The sequence below is a fragment of the Xenopus laevis genome, chromosome 2S (genome assembly GCF_017654675.1).
Source record: "Xenopus laevis strain J_2021 chromosome 2S, Xenopus_laevis_v10.1, whole genome shotgun sequence".
NCBI classification, from domain to species: domain Eukaryota; kingdom Metazoa; phylum Chordata; class Amphibia; order Anura; family Pipidae; genus Xenopus; species Xenopus laevis.
In genome coordinates, this window is record NC_054374.1 from 59,922,632 (window position 1) to 59,937,939 (window position 15,308).

Consider the following 15,308-nt stretch of genomic DNA (forward strand, 5'->3'; position numbering starts at 1 on the left):
TAGTTAGCAATTCATTTAGATGCATTCTGCATGGTTGCACATACAGTTCAGGTGGTAACTCTACCAGGTAGTTACATTTCAGGTGGATGTAGAGCTGTAGCACTTAAATGGGGGTGGGCACACCTTGGGGTTTTTCTCTGGGTCCAAGCAATGAGAAGACTGTACTATATAGTGCAGCATAAACAACTGATTCCTAAACTGAAGTCTGTTGGTCTTAATAATGTTGTTTACAAACAGATAGCAAACTGGCTAAAGGATACTGTAAATAGGATAGTTGTCAATGGTTGCAGGACTAGGGTTGAGGGAGGAGGTTTCAACCATTGAACTCAATGGAGATGTCTTGAACTAAATTACTACTACTGAGTCAGTATCCTAAGAGAGAGGGGAAATAAATCACTGTGTTTCTGATGTCTGTGTGGTAATGGTTGCCTACACTGGGAGCCTCCTCCCATTGTGGATATCATACCCCTCTAGCATTTTTTGCACAAAACAGTATCATTTCCCTCAGTATTGGCTTTTTAGCATGTGCCTCTGTTGTGGGAAACAATTTTGCCCCCGATTTGTGCCATTAAAGGGATACTGTCATGGGGAAAAAAATTTTTTCAAAATGAATCAGTTAATAGTGCTGCTCCAGCAGAATTTGCCACTGAAATCTATTTCTCAAAAGAGCAAACAGATTTTTTTATATTCAATTTTGAAATCTGACATGGGGCTAGACATATTGTCAATTTCCCAGCTGCCCCAAGTCATGTGACTTGTGCTCTGAAAAACTTCAATCACTCTTTACTGCTGTAATGCAAGTTGAAATGATATCACCCCCTCCCTTTCCCCCCCCCAGCAGCCAAACAAAAGAACAATGGGAAGGTAACCATATAGCAGCTCCCTAACACAAGATAACAGCTGCCTGGTAGATCTAAGAACAGCACTCAATAGTAAAAACCCATGTCTCACTGGGACACATTCAGTTACATTGAGAAGGAAAAACAGCAGCCTGACAGAAAGCATTTCTCTCCTAAAGTGCAGGCACAAGTCACATGACCAGGGGCAGCTTGGAAATTGACAAAATGTCTAGCCCCATGTCAGATCTCAAAATTGAATATAAAAAAATCTGTTTGCTCTTTTGAGAAATGGATTTCAGTGCAGAAGTCTGCTGGAGTAGCACTATTAACTGATGTGTTTTGAAAAAAACATGTTTTCTGATGACAGTATCCCTTTAAATTTGTGGAATTTTCTCAAACAAATCTGAAACAAATGCGTTGAGGTACTAAGTTAGTTTTCCCCCCCAACCCTCATCTTTCTCGGCCTAAACTAAACTAAAAAACAGTGTTTGAAACAACTTGTAGTGAAGGTGTTCATATAGCATTACAGCTGACCACAAAAGTTGTCCAATCAAATGACATTTCCATACACTGGTATTTCAACACTTTTCTTTTATGCTGTGTTTAAAAAAATTGTACTTGTAACATCCCCATCACATAAAGACTTATATGCAGTTTAATAGAAGGTGTTTATTTAGAAAGCCCTAAGACTAAAACAGATTGGCTTATGGCCAGTTGCAGCAGTTGCATGCCTTATCAAACACCAACCCATCTGCACACTGCATTGGATATGTATTTCCTCCAGCACATATGTAGAAACGGTTAGAATTCACAAGATTTACATGCAGTCCGTCACTTTTTCCTGCACAAAAGTTAGGGTCAACTTCATCGCCAGAGGGGGTTGTAGTTGTAGTTGTAGACGCAGGTGTGGAGGTTGTTTGAGATGTAGTTGTTTCTTCAGGGTTTGTTGGACTTGTTGGGGCTACAGTTGGATCGATTCCACAAGGATTTCCGGGACACTTTGTGACTGAGCCTAAAACAATGAAATACAATACTTTTTGTTACACTGTAATTGTGGCACTGTAGATCTGCACTTTACAGGCAACTTATGCAGCCAGACACATACATTAGTGTGTTCAAGGAAAAAGGTTATCTGTGAAGTAAATCTGTGCGCAGTGAATCACCTCATGTCATTTTCTTGTCTCAGAAAAAGTGATGATTAGTTGGCCAGGCTGAACACATACAAATCACACAAATGGTGCCAAGCAAACTATGCCCTACAAAAAAATACTCATGTCCCAGGAACGATTCAAAATGCGGGAGTAAATGAATATTTTTATTTCATAATATAACATTTTATGATAGCATATGTATTGACATTGCTATAGATAGAAGTGCATCCATCAGCCAATAGTACTACAGCATTCTTCCTAGTATGGTCTAAGTCTCTGCATTTCATTCCATACAAGTGGAGACATACCAGTAAAGTGGTGTTTAATTCCCACCTACATCATGTGTGCTACCTACAAATTCATAGATGATAACTACATGACTGAATTAATTAAATTGGAGAATTGTAGCATTTTTGGATTCTCTTTCACTGAAATGCATTTACTACAGTTTTCTTTGGGAATTTAGCTACTAAGGGTGATGGCCGACAGGTAGATTTGTCACCCATTATATTCTAACTCTGCACGACTGCAGGTGACAAATTTCCCAAAATGCTTCTCCACCGGGAATAATTGAAAGTGCTGGTGGTAAAACCTACGCATTCCAAAGTTTCCCAAAGTTTCCTCGTAAGGCAACTTTGGGCAACTCTGGAAGAACAAAGCGATGCATAGGTTTTGACTAATGTGTACCATCATGAGCATTAAATAACTTATCAGCAAAAGGTATTTGCTGTTGACAACAAACTCTTTTTTATTTCCTTTACATTTGTCTTCAAGAAAATGAGGAAACATGGCAACAATCATATGGGTACCTTATACATTTGTTTAAGTCAGCTTTAGTTACAATTTTTTATGCCTATCTATGTTCTTTAGTGTAACTACAGAGGAAGCAAACACATGGGACCCAGGAAGTACAGGGGGGCCCATGAGGCCTTAATGAGCAATTTCAACATATATTAGTAAAACAGTGCAACCTCTGGATATGTCGGGGGCCTTAAAATGAATTTTGCACTGGGGCCCAGTAACATCCAGTTATGCCACTGCGATGCTATGTTCTAATTAGAACCTAAATAAAAAATTTGTAATAAAATAGAGGGTTTAGATGCTGACAGGATAATTAAAAACCTTTTACCGTTGAGGATGGATTTTAAGTGACTGATGAGAGGATATTTTCCTTGGTTGCAGAAGGTTCCTGAGAAATCATCCAGATCAATAGCCCAGACCATGGCACCACCAAAGCCACTTTCCTTCAAGAACTTAACCTAAGGAGCAAAATATGCCATCAAATAATGTATCTAACATAGGCCACCAGGGAAATGATGGACACACTATTGAAATCATTGGTGCTTGCAAGTTGACATAATCTTGCTGGATCTTTCTACTAGATTATTTGATGCTTATATATGATTATATATATATATATATATATATATATATATATATATATAGGTGATGCAAGGATCAGCACACTCATTTGTAGAAAAGCAAAGTGTATTTTATTTCAACACAGCATTGTGTCCAACGTTTCGGTTCCTCCTGGGAACCTTTATCAAGGAGGAACCGAAACGTTGGACACAATGCTGTGTTGAAATAAAATACACTTTGCTTTTCTACAAATGAGTGTGCTGATCCTTGCATCACCTGTATCATTAATTTGATCCTGCACCTCAAACTCATATAAGTATCGAGTGCTGATACCCACAGGACGCATATATATATATATATATATATATATATATATATATATATATATTTATATATATAGACAAATACAAGAGTCCTCTGCACTCAACCCATTATCAATATATTTAAGACAGAGACATTTTGTGCATACTGCTACTAAAAAATGCCTTACCCTTTAAACAAAACAAGGATTGTTTGTCCATATATTGCAATATATTTAAGCTGGCCAACTACGTCAAAGTCATCCCATATCTGGCCAGTCCTATGCTCAATTTTCATCTGATTCATTAAGAATTCTATTTCTTCATTATACATTTTACAAAGGGAAGACCAAATTTTACCTGCAACTTACTAGCTGCTTTCAAAGTAAAACTCCCAAACTTGGCTGCCCTTTTATTAGACACCAGTGGTATCACCTGACTATAGTTGGGAAGGGTGGGAGCTACAACATGGAGCTGGTCACTGCTCCTGTATACACAAACAAGGGAAAGTTGTGCTCACCACTAATTTTTAAAACCATATTAGGGGTGCACGGAATCCACTATTTTGTATTCGGCCACACTCTGAATCCTTTGCGAAAGATTTGGCCCAATACTGAACTGAATCCTAATTTGCATATGCAAAGGAGGGGGGAAAACATTTTTTACTTCCTTGTTTTGTGACAAAAAGTCCCTAATTTGCATATGTGTATTCGGTTCTGCCTGGCAGAGGAATTGGCCGAATCCTGGCCGAATCCCGAACCAAATCCTGGATGATTCATCACTAATACACATATATATATATTATATGATATTACAATCCAAAAAGCTGCATATACAATAATAAACATTTTATCTTCTTACTTTGCATTCATAACTTTCTTGGTTGTCAAATCCAACCCATTCATTTCCCTTGCAGGCATATGGCACCTTCTGGTCTTTAATCCAGTTAACTGTAGTGCCACTGAGCCATGTGCAGATCTAGAAGAAAAGAGTTAATGCTATAAGCAGTCAAAATAAAGAGGTCTTAACTAAGTCAGAAAAACATTTAAAATAAATAGCTCTTCTAAAGGCTGCTTGTCCGAATATTCTCTAGGCAGAGTATGTCACACACATGCAGAGCAGGGCACACACAGGCAGAGCATGTCACACACAGGCAGAGTATATCACACACGGGCAGAGTATGTCACACACAGGCAGAGTATGACACACACAGGGAGCATATGGAAGGCAGAACAGAGCAAAAGACAGGGAAACCTAGCAGAACCACTCTACATACAGTGACACAGTGCTGGTGCCCCATAAGCATTTTGTATAAAGTGTGAACAGGTGAACAATGTGGGCAGTTTCAGTCTGGGTCTCAGCTGTGAACAGTACAGGGCTGTGGGGGTGTGAACAATAGAGGTGTCACAAGTGTGAACAATGTAGGGGGATCACAGGTGTGAACAATACAGGGGATTAGTCTGAATGTGAGGTTTAAACAATACAGGGGCCAGTTAATCTCTGTAGTGATACCATTTAAATCTTACACATTGGAATCAAACACAACAGGAAGGTGGGGCCACACACGGGGGAGGGGGGGGTCGGCCCGCGGGCTGCCTGTTGGACAGCCCTGTATTTAAGGGATACATGTACTGTTAATATGAATGAATTGTGTTACAACAGCTCCACCTGCTGGTCATTTTCCCTCCAGTCTGACCACCTAGTAGTCAAGGAAGTTGTCTGGAGGAAGAAAGTGGCTGCTCTGATGTTCTTCTTAGGAAAGATTTGAGCAAGGTTTCTAATTTTATTCCTATGCAAAAGAACATCAGAGCAGCCTCTTTCTTCCTCCAGACAACTGAAACATTAGAGACAGGAACATTAAAGGATAAGTAAACCTTTAAAATAAGTGAATATAAAATTGACGGCAGGGTATATTCCTTAACTGTATCTGTCCCAGTAACTTTTACCTTCAAAAAACGTTTTTTTTAATTATAAAACTTTACAGCTGCACAGAAGTATATAAAAGGGTTCACCTTGAAGTTAACTTTTAGGGGCAGATTTCTTAAGGTTTAAATGGTAAATTTGAATTTTTTAATTTTTTGTGTCAAAACACACAAATTCAAATTTTAAATTTTATTAGATTGTAAATTAGAATGTGAGATTTATCACACCTCGACCATCGCAACAGTTCTAATTCAAATATTCGGCACCTAAAACCTGCCGAGTTCATGGTCAATTGGCAGAGGTCTGTTGAACCATTTGAATATGTTAATTGCCTTCCTGACATTTGAGGGTTTTTTTTCAGAGAACTCAATTCGAATAAATTTCGAATACGATTAAAATTTTTGGGTCGACACTATTCGATCGAAAAGTAGATATTCGAGTTTTTTCTTAACTAACCTCCCATTCGTGTTGTGAGTACATTCAAATTTATTGAAAATTCCCTATTCATATTCCAGTCTATTGAACACCATAGCAAACCATATACAGCTACTGCACAAAAAGCTAAATAAAAGAAAAAACACAAAAAATAAACAAATGAAGACCACATGCAGATTGTCTCATAATAATAATGTATGCACCATACTAAAAGTTAATTTAAAGCTAAACTACCCCTTTAATTTTTCTATGACAAAAAAAGATACACTTTTTTCACTATATCGCAATACAGCAAAATGTGTAATTATTGTTAAAGAGATACTGACACCAGAAATTAAACAATTTTTTAATCTATCATAGTATTGGCTTTGTTTGCTACTTATATTTTTGCCATAAAGTATTTTCTCAAAGCTTTTACATTACCCATCTAACTCACCGTGCTTGTCTATGAGCTGCATTTAATATTTTTTTTTTACTTATTTTAATTGTAGAGAATTTATGACCAGGATGAGTGTGAATACCAAATTCTTTATACTTGCAGAAATGTCTCTCTCTAAATCTATATCAGTATTAAAGAGTAAAATAGTACATCAAAAACGACTTTGACTTAACCTTTAGGTAGCAGGTACTGTAATTCACATTGCTATGTATTTTTAATACAGTTTGGCAATTTCTACTCTGGCGTTTGCATTATAACTGACATACATATACTGTGCACATGCTATATAAACTCTTTTTCATGTAAAAAGTAATTAGTACAGTGATCAATGTTACAATCCAAATCAAATCACAAAATTAACATTTCTTTGGCATTTATTAGGCATTTTAACACACCAAAAAATGAAAGTTTTTTAATGGAATGATGATATAATGTAGTGTTGCCCTGAACTGGTAAAACTGGTGTGTTTGGTACAGAAGCACAACTATATTTTATATAAACAAGCTGCTGTGCAGCCATGGGGGCAGCCATTCACGTACAGGAGATGTAGTAGACAACAGATAAGTTCTGAAGAATCCCTTTGTATACTAGAGAGAATATATATAATCTGTTGTGTATACTGTGCCTTTTCTCCTTTTTCAGCTTTAAATGGCTGCCCACATGGCTACACAACAGCTTGTTTATACAAACTTCCTGAAAGAAACACACTAGTCGTACCAGTTAATTCAGATCAGTACATTTTATATTCATTACTTTAATACACTTTCATTTTTGGTGTTACTGTTCCGGTTACTGTATCAATTGTTACCTCATAGTAGGCCCAGAAGCCAGCCTCGCGAGTGTATTGCCCAGCAGAGCCTGCTCCAGATACAGGGATCCCCACATCGCAGTTGCTAGGATTTGGGTTTCTGAATGTCCGTCCATAAGTTGGGAAACCTATAAGAAGCTTCTGTGCAGGGACTCCATTATCTTTCCAGTAATTCATAGCATATCTCTGTGGGACAGGAGGGGAAAAGTCACATACATGGACACACACGGATGCAACAAATGAAAACACGGACTAAAAAATATTGTGCATATGTATTTATGCTTATGTCCATGCAGTAAATGTTTTATTGATATCCTCCACTTTATTCAAAAATGTTCGGAATGATGCTACAGAGCACCTCTGAAAAGTCTTTTGCTTAGATTTTTCATCTTACATAGTACAGATACCTTCTCCAATCTAAAGATTACGTAATAAGAATTCAGAATTAAATGTAATATGATCTTAAATCATACTGAAATAAGAAATAAATGCGAAAGTTTCGTATTTCACTATGTGGAAGCTCGTATTAAATTTTCATCTTCACGATAGTTCCCCTTTAAATTTCGACAAAGGTTTCCAAGAAAGTTGGCAATCTAACAGTTGAAGAATGCCGACCAATGCTCAATAAAATATTTTCTCACAAGCAGTTATGTGAGCTGCACTAAGCAACAATGGTGAAAATATGGAAATATTTTAGCCGATATGATACGTTTCATTAGTATGGGTTAGTGGTGTTAAAGCTCTCTTACTATGTTGAAATACTGAAAGTCTCCAAAGTCCTTGGATCCCTTGCACAGAGGGCTGTTGTGTCCAGACACAGAATCCCAGCCACCATGAAAATCATAGGTCATAATGCTAATGAAGTCCAGGGTCCTGAGAAGCAAAAAGGGACAAAATGCATTATGGGCAAGGGGATATACACCAAGTACACCAATTTTGGTATATCTCTTTATTCCCATTCTCAAATGCTTTACTTACTTTCCAATTTCAGCAATTTCATATCCTGCATCAATGGTTCCTTTTCCTGCAGACACAGCTGCAGTCATTAGGAGACGTGACTGATTTGTGGTTGCTCCTTCCTCTTCAAATGCCTTAAGCATTTCCTATGAAATTCAAGGGCAAGATAAATTAAGCAATACAGAGCTCCAACAAAAATAGGTCATATACTGTATCTATCTATCTATATATATATCTATATATATATATATATATCTATATATATATATATATATATATATATATATATATATATCTTGTGTCTTAATATTGACCAATAACTTTGACCAATATTAATATTTAAACATTAGCCAAACTCTCCAGTTGTCTGTCCTGACCTGAGTTAAGATAGTAAATCTGCGTTTGTCCTCAGGGGGACTGCCTCGAGATCCTGGATACTCAAAGTCTAGGTCAATGCCATCAAACCCATAGAGCCGGAGATATGAAATCACAGAGTCAATGAATGTTTTACGGTTGGCAGCGCTGGAGACCATCTCTGTGAACCTAAAGTGAAAGGAAAAGTAAAAAGGTTTATTTTGAATTTTTCCTAAAAGGCCAGTAGAATATTCTCTATAACCACTGTAGAATATAGAATGTTGCACTTACTTCTGTGTTCCAAAGTTCCAGCCACCAATAGCTAATAATGTCACCAGATTTGGATTTCTGGGATGAAAGAACAAGAGCAGTGTCAGGAATGATGCAAGTAGTTGTAGAAGGTGCAACAGTTAAAAATTTAAACAAGGTAGTCATTCAGATTAAAGGAAAACTATACCCCCCCAAACAATGTAGGTCTCTATAAAAAGATATTGCATAAAACAGCTCATATGTAAAATCCTGCTTCATGTAAATAAACCATTTTCATAATAATATACTTTTCTAGTAGTATGTGCCATTGGGTAATCATAAATAGAAAATTGCCATTTTAAAAAATAAGGGCTGCCCCCTGGGATCGTAAGATTCACTGTTCTCACAAACATACCAACAAACCATACATGTTAGGTCACATGAGCCAATTAACAGACAGAGTTGTGTCTTTTGCTTCCACACTTCTTCCTGTTACAGTTAAGAGTTGTAGTATTTCTGGTCAGGTGATCTCTGAGGCAGCACAGAGACCATCACGAAATAGTGGCTCAAGGCAAGAGATGTAAAAGGGCAATATTTACTTAAAATATATATACCAGTTTTGTAAGATTCTTTAATATGCCACTTAATATGATATGAACTATCTGTTGCTTAAGTGTTCATTTTGGAGGTATAGTTTTCCTTTAACAATCTGGTTGGCAAGTTAATACTGGTGGGAAAGGTTAAATGTTTAAATACATATAATTCTATTGTATTAAAATATCATAACACTGAACATGTTGCTAAAAGTGTCTTACAAATGGTATTTTGTAATGTAATGTAAATGTATATCTGTGTATTCTGTCATGCCACAGCGTAGGTTAAACTGGTCTGCAAAGTACTGAATTTTTAGTCTAATATTGTCTTTTTTCTGCTATGTTTTTAAATTGTAACTTTTGGTATTTTAAAGGTATATGGTAACATAGAATACTGACTGTTGTTTCAGGGCATTGTACTGCTTGTAGAGAACATCATCATTCCATTCATAAGGTGCGATCTTGTTGCTGCTCATGGTGGCAAAGGCATAGACGAGGTGTGTGCAGAGCTTCGGGTCAATATTCCCTGGCATGTACTTAGCAGGCTCAGGCCGGTACTGGGACCAGTTTGTGAAGTAGCATACCAGTTTGTAGGCAAATCCTAAGGATGTGATAAAAGGAACAAGTTTTAATCTTGTCACTATAAAGCTAATGTAGATTTGCTGTGCTAGAGAACAGACTGATATGTTGGGGCATATTTATCAAGGGTCAAATTGAAAATTCAAATTTTGAAATCGAATTTTCAAATTTTTTTATGAACAAAACTATTATAAAATTAGACTAGGGAATTATTAAAATTAGATTCTAGTATTTTAAAAGATGTAAATTAAATTTTTTAGATTTATCATACTCTGACCCTTTAAGAACTCAAATTTGACTATTCGCCACCGAAAACATGTCAAATAGCTGTTTTAGTCAATGGGAGACATCTTGCGATCAATTTGGAGCCTTCCTGACATTTGAGTTTTTTTCAGAGAAAAAAATTTGAATTGAGTTTTTAAAACTCAAATGGAATTCGATTTGGATCGATCCTATTCACCCTAGTTCAGAAAATTAGATTTTTTTTAAATACATTTTGATTTTTGGTTGAATTTCAAGTTCATGGGAGTTTATGGGCGTTTTGAAAAGCTCCCATGAATTCAAAATCCGACATTTGACAAATATGCCTCGTTGTGTATGCAAAGTGGCAGGAATGGATGAGATCCATCTGTCACAGCACACACGGGGCAAATTAAACACCAGTGGACAAATGCACTGTGTGAACTGAGCTTAAAGAGGACCTGTCACCCTAAGAAATAATTGGGTTCATCAAGCAAAATAAACTTTGCTTACACTATATAGATTTTTAAATGGTGTTTTCTTCAGTCTTGGAATTATAAAATCACAGCAAGAAGGCTGGAGCCATTCTGTGGACACTGTTATTAGGACAAACTTGACCATCTCCATACATGGGCTAAGGGTCAGATTGGAGCATTGGGGGCCCATGGGGTTTCAAAACTGCCGGGTCCCAGCGCATGCGTGAACGCCGGCACGCTGGGCCACATATAGCTTTTTTGGGGGGAGGCAAGCTGATCGGGGAGAGGTTCTTGGCCAGTGGGGAGCGATGAGGACTGGGGCCCACCGGGTTTTTTCCCAGTGTTCTGCTGGCCCAGTCCGACCCTGCATTAGCTACACAATTAGTTAGTGGGAAGGGAGGGGAAATGCGAGTAGTGCAGTGACATCTAGCAAGTGCAGAATGAAAAGTGAAAGTAATTGACTGCCTTCGGCATAGAGGCAGAGCAGGCAGTATATGATTGACAGCTGAAAATTTTAACTACATTAACAACAGGTATGGACTATTTACCTATAAAAAGAATTTTGGTTGGTTTTTTTTAATGTAAAAGGCCTTTTATTATACAGTTTCTTTATGTCTGAGTGACAGTTCCCCTTTAATTCAGTTTCTCTCTCCCCCTGTTCAGTACTTTTTTCTAAATTGGAGAAAAATTAAATGAATAGCAGTTAGGCTGTTTAAGTTTCCATTTTTTTATATTTTCATTGAATACAAAGCCTTCCTTACCATGATGGAAATGCAACAGCAGGAACAGACCTGTGGAAGAACAAACATTTGTGTCACACTGAGCTTACAGTTCTGAAACCTAATTCAGTTTCACATAAAACAGTAATATGAAATAAGGACTCAAAATATCCGGAGTGGAAACTTTCCTTGAGCTGTGGCACACTGCAAGTTACGGGGGGGGGGGGAAGCTGCTTTTGGTAACTTTGAGACTAGAAATTTAATTTCGGCTCTTCCAGTGCAGAGATTACAAACATCTCAGGGCAGCACTCAGATTAATGCCTATCGCTTAGCTGCAGGTACCATTAGTATATAACAATCTGAGTTAGAAGTGCCTTCAAACATATCTGCAATGCCCATTAATGTTAGTTAAAACAACTTTCCAAAAAGTTGAAAAAGTCAGGCTTGTTATTTAGTTTTAGTATTTGCAAATGTAATTGCAGCTGAGAGCAGTTTGTCCTTTTTTCCAGATGTAGTTCTGACTGTTAAAATAATGTAACAGAAGCCAGCTCTCCTCAAAACAAGATTCTGTTTGCAATTACAATTACATAATATTTTTAAATGCATATTGGAAGGTTGCTTATTACTTTATAGACACAAATATAGTTACCAGCTTGCACACCCTGGCTCTCCAAAACGTGTATTGCCCGGTGCCCGGCCGAGAGGGCTTCGGAAACCCACAAACTTCCAGCATGAATAATTCCAAATAACCCTTGCTAAATTTTTATTTGCGTGATGCATCACGCAAATAAAAATTTAGCAAGGGTTATCCCTGCTTGCAACTAAAGACCTGTGTGCCGGTGGAATTATTCGTGCTTATTACTTTAACCACAGGGCCAATTGGGCATCTGCAAGGGCACACTGTGCTAGAAAGTTGTTTTAAAATGTATTTCCCTCTCACTGCCCTCCTTACCCCTGCTACTCTTCTGTCTTTCTGGAGCATATTGAGCAGGCAGACAGAGAGCAACCAAGCAACTGTGGGAAAACAAGGAAAGAAGAAAACTTTGCTTTAGTGGTATTTTGCTTATGCAAGAGTAAAGTAATGCTTTCAAACTACCCACTGATCTTACTAGCATGTATGGAGTTAATAACAATTGGCCATGTTTTCTTTGATCATACTGGCATGTCTTGGATTGTTTATTTGCCAGTTCTACAGTGATTATACTGGCACAGCTGGGGTTAATACTGTATGTTATCTATTTTCTGTAATAATTGTACTAGCATGTCTGGGGTAATTATGCTGATTATTTATCTTCTGTAGTGTTTATACTGACACTCCTGGAGTAAATCTGCTGAATATTAAATTTCTATATTATTATACTGGCACGTCTAGGTATAATTTGCATAATTTCATAGCTAATATATAGTTAATTTGCCCATTATCCATTTTCCTTAGGGATTAAATTGGCACATCTGAGGTTTATATCCTCACCATGCATTTTATATAGCAATTATACTACTTATCTGAGTTGTGCTGTTTCAAAAATGTTGCCGCACCATGCACAGTACAATAATGCGGGTACACCATTTGGCTCTTTGCCCAGGGCCCAACAAGCCCTTAACACAGCCCTGCTTATAGTTACATTTTCATCTGGAAAAAAAAGTAAGGCTCAATGAATGTTTAAGAGTCTCGCAGTTTGAAAAACACCATTCTAGCACACCCATGCTCAGGCTTGCGTTTTCTGGCCCTGAAATATCTGCATTTTACAATTCTGTTACTTGTCCTTGTTGCCTGACCATTGGACAAGACCCATAAAATTCCTAACCATGCCTAAATATTTGCTCCTTTGTGACACTTACCAGTGGCGTAACTAGAGTGTGCCGGTCCCCCTGCGAAAGAATCTTCAGAGGGGCCTGGCGCACTCAGACCCCCAACCCTCCCAAACACTTCCCGAACCCGACTTGCGCCCCCCTTCCATGCCGCAGGTAAGACAGCGACTGGGGAGGCTTTTTTTTCTTATTAGCTATAGAGAAATCATACCCCGGAGTCTGGGCCATCCTCCTGCTTCCTCTATAGTTACGCCACTGACACTTACATAACCCTCATATTCCTGTCCGTTACATTTATACATATGTAACCCAATGTTCCTGGTCTGAAATGAATAACCATTTTAAAACCATTGAGTTGTTTATATGGTTCCTAGTCAGTCTGATAAAACTGATTAAACATAACATTTCAAATATATGTCAATTTTATATAAAAATTGGAAGAACTGTCAGAAAAGACAGTGGACTCACCCGCCCAAAGCAACATTTTCCCCATGTCTATGTCCGTCTCAGCACTGCGCCCAGTTCAATATGCGCCTTTATAATGCAAAATTGACAGTTATCAGTGTGGGACTAGGGCAGCTGTGAGATAACAGATATAACAGATATGCAGGGCTGGGAAAGAAAAGCTGGTACCTCAGTCCAACTGAATCCTGGCAGCTACAGAGAAAATGCTCATTTAAAGGAGAGGTCAACTTTTAAATGTATTAAATTAATGTATGTATTAAAAGCAAGTAATTCTTTATTTATTCTGTTTGCATTTGTATGCAAACATACCAAACATATCTCTTTTCTGCTTATTACCAATCTGCAGCTTGAAAAGTTTCAGCACCAAAATCCGCTGCATGTGACTGAACTCGAGCCGACAATGGTTGTGTGTGGCACCAGCCTTATAGAACAGCAAGATGGGTTCAATAATCCCATTAACAGAGAATGATCAGTACTTTAAACTCTTAACAATTACACATTTAAAGGTAATTAAATGTGTTCATCATTCATTTCTGTTTCCTTTTGTAGGTAATAAGTTACTGTGAGGATAGAAGGCCGCTACCTCCGTAAATTTATAAACAAAATAAAATGTTTATTTTTTAAAAAAGCCATCATATCTTTGCATTTGTAGCTACAGTATATAACATAAAGCATAATAATTACCATATTGTGCTGCTAAGCTAAGTCAGTCTGGTGAGAATGCCTCAACTGAAGCAAGCACCATGCCAGCTACTTAATAAATAATAATTGTAGAAATAAAAGCATCAGGCAGAAACGTTTTTGAATAAATATAAGCTTGTAGCTTACACTTTGCTGTCCATGCAATAGAACTTAAAGGAACAGTTCAGTGTCAGAATAAAAATTAGGTAAACATTTCAGTTTTGATAAATATCATATAAATTACTTAGCAGTGTCAAAAGAAAGGCAAATTAATTTGTTAAACATTGGATATAAAGATGTTTAAAATCTCACTTGTGTTTCTTTTTACCTCTGAAGATGCTCTAGTCATTGAGTCTCAGCATGTGCCTTCCCCAGATTACCAGGAAACTCTATTTTATATTCTGAAAAATGGGACTTTCCAAAGTATGCAAGACCAGTGCTTAATCATGCACCCCTGTAGGAGTTCTGCATAGTCACGCAACCCGTGAACCGGTAATGTTGTAACGTCAAACATTTCTGGTTGTTATTAACTTCTGCTTACCAAGTGTGCACTCAATGAAACTGTGCGATCAGGATCCACTTCTATCTGTCTATTATATAATAACAATAGGAGCATTTATGAGGCTTGTAATTGTGAGCAAAGTTATTGTATTATTAATTGTTTATTATTTAACATTCTGCTTACCATCACAAGTCCAATGAGTGAGTCTGCTGTGGTCCCACTACCTAGTTGGACCACAAATTTTTCACAAATAATAGTTTTTTTTTCCTTTAAGTCCTACAGAGTGCAGTGCTTATGTTTTGCTGTTTAGTTTCTGCACCAAGGCAAGTGTATACTATTTGATTTGAAGGGAGTGGACCTCTATGGACTTTCTGGTTATAATAAGGGATGCACCAAATCCACTGTTTTAGGATTCGCTTGAATCCTGC

General features: G+C 37.4%; 1 protein-coding gene across 3 annotated transcripts; it reads right to left on the reverse strand.

Annotated features, from left to right (window-relative positions):
* Positions 1–1,488: 1,488 nt before the first annotated feature.
* On the reverse strand, positions 1,489–14,736 carry chit1.S (chitinase 1 (chitotriosidase) S homeolog). Of its 3 annotated transcripts, none has more exons than XM_018248255.2 (12): positions 14,707–14,736; positions 13,701–13,766; positions 11,466–11,495; positions 9,809–10,010; positions 8,859–8,915; positions 8,591–8,756; positions 8,235–8,359; positions 8,006–8,129; positions 7,257–7,442; positions 4,513–4,629; positions 3,120–3,249; positions 1,489–1,851 (listed from the first exon to the last, which is right to left on the reverse strand). In XM_018248255.2, exons 2-12 carry the CDS (start codon positions 13,723–13,725, stop codon positions 1,544–1,546), a joined length of 1,470 nt encoding a protein of 489 aa, XP_018103744.1. In that variant the 5' UTR covers positions 13,726–13,766; positions 14,707–14,736; the 3' UTR covers positions 1,489–1,543.
* Between the last annotated feature and the right edge of the window lie 572 nt (positions 14,737–15,308).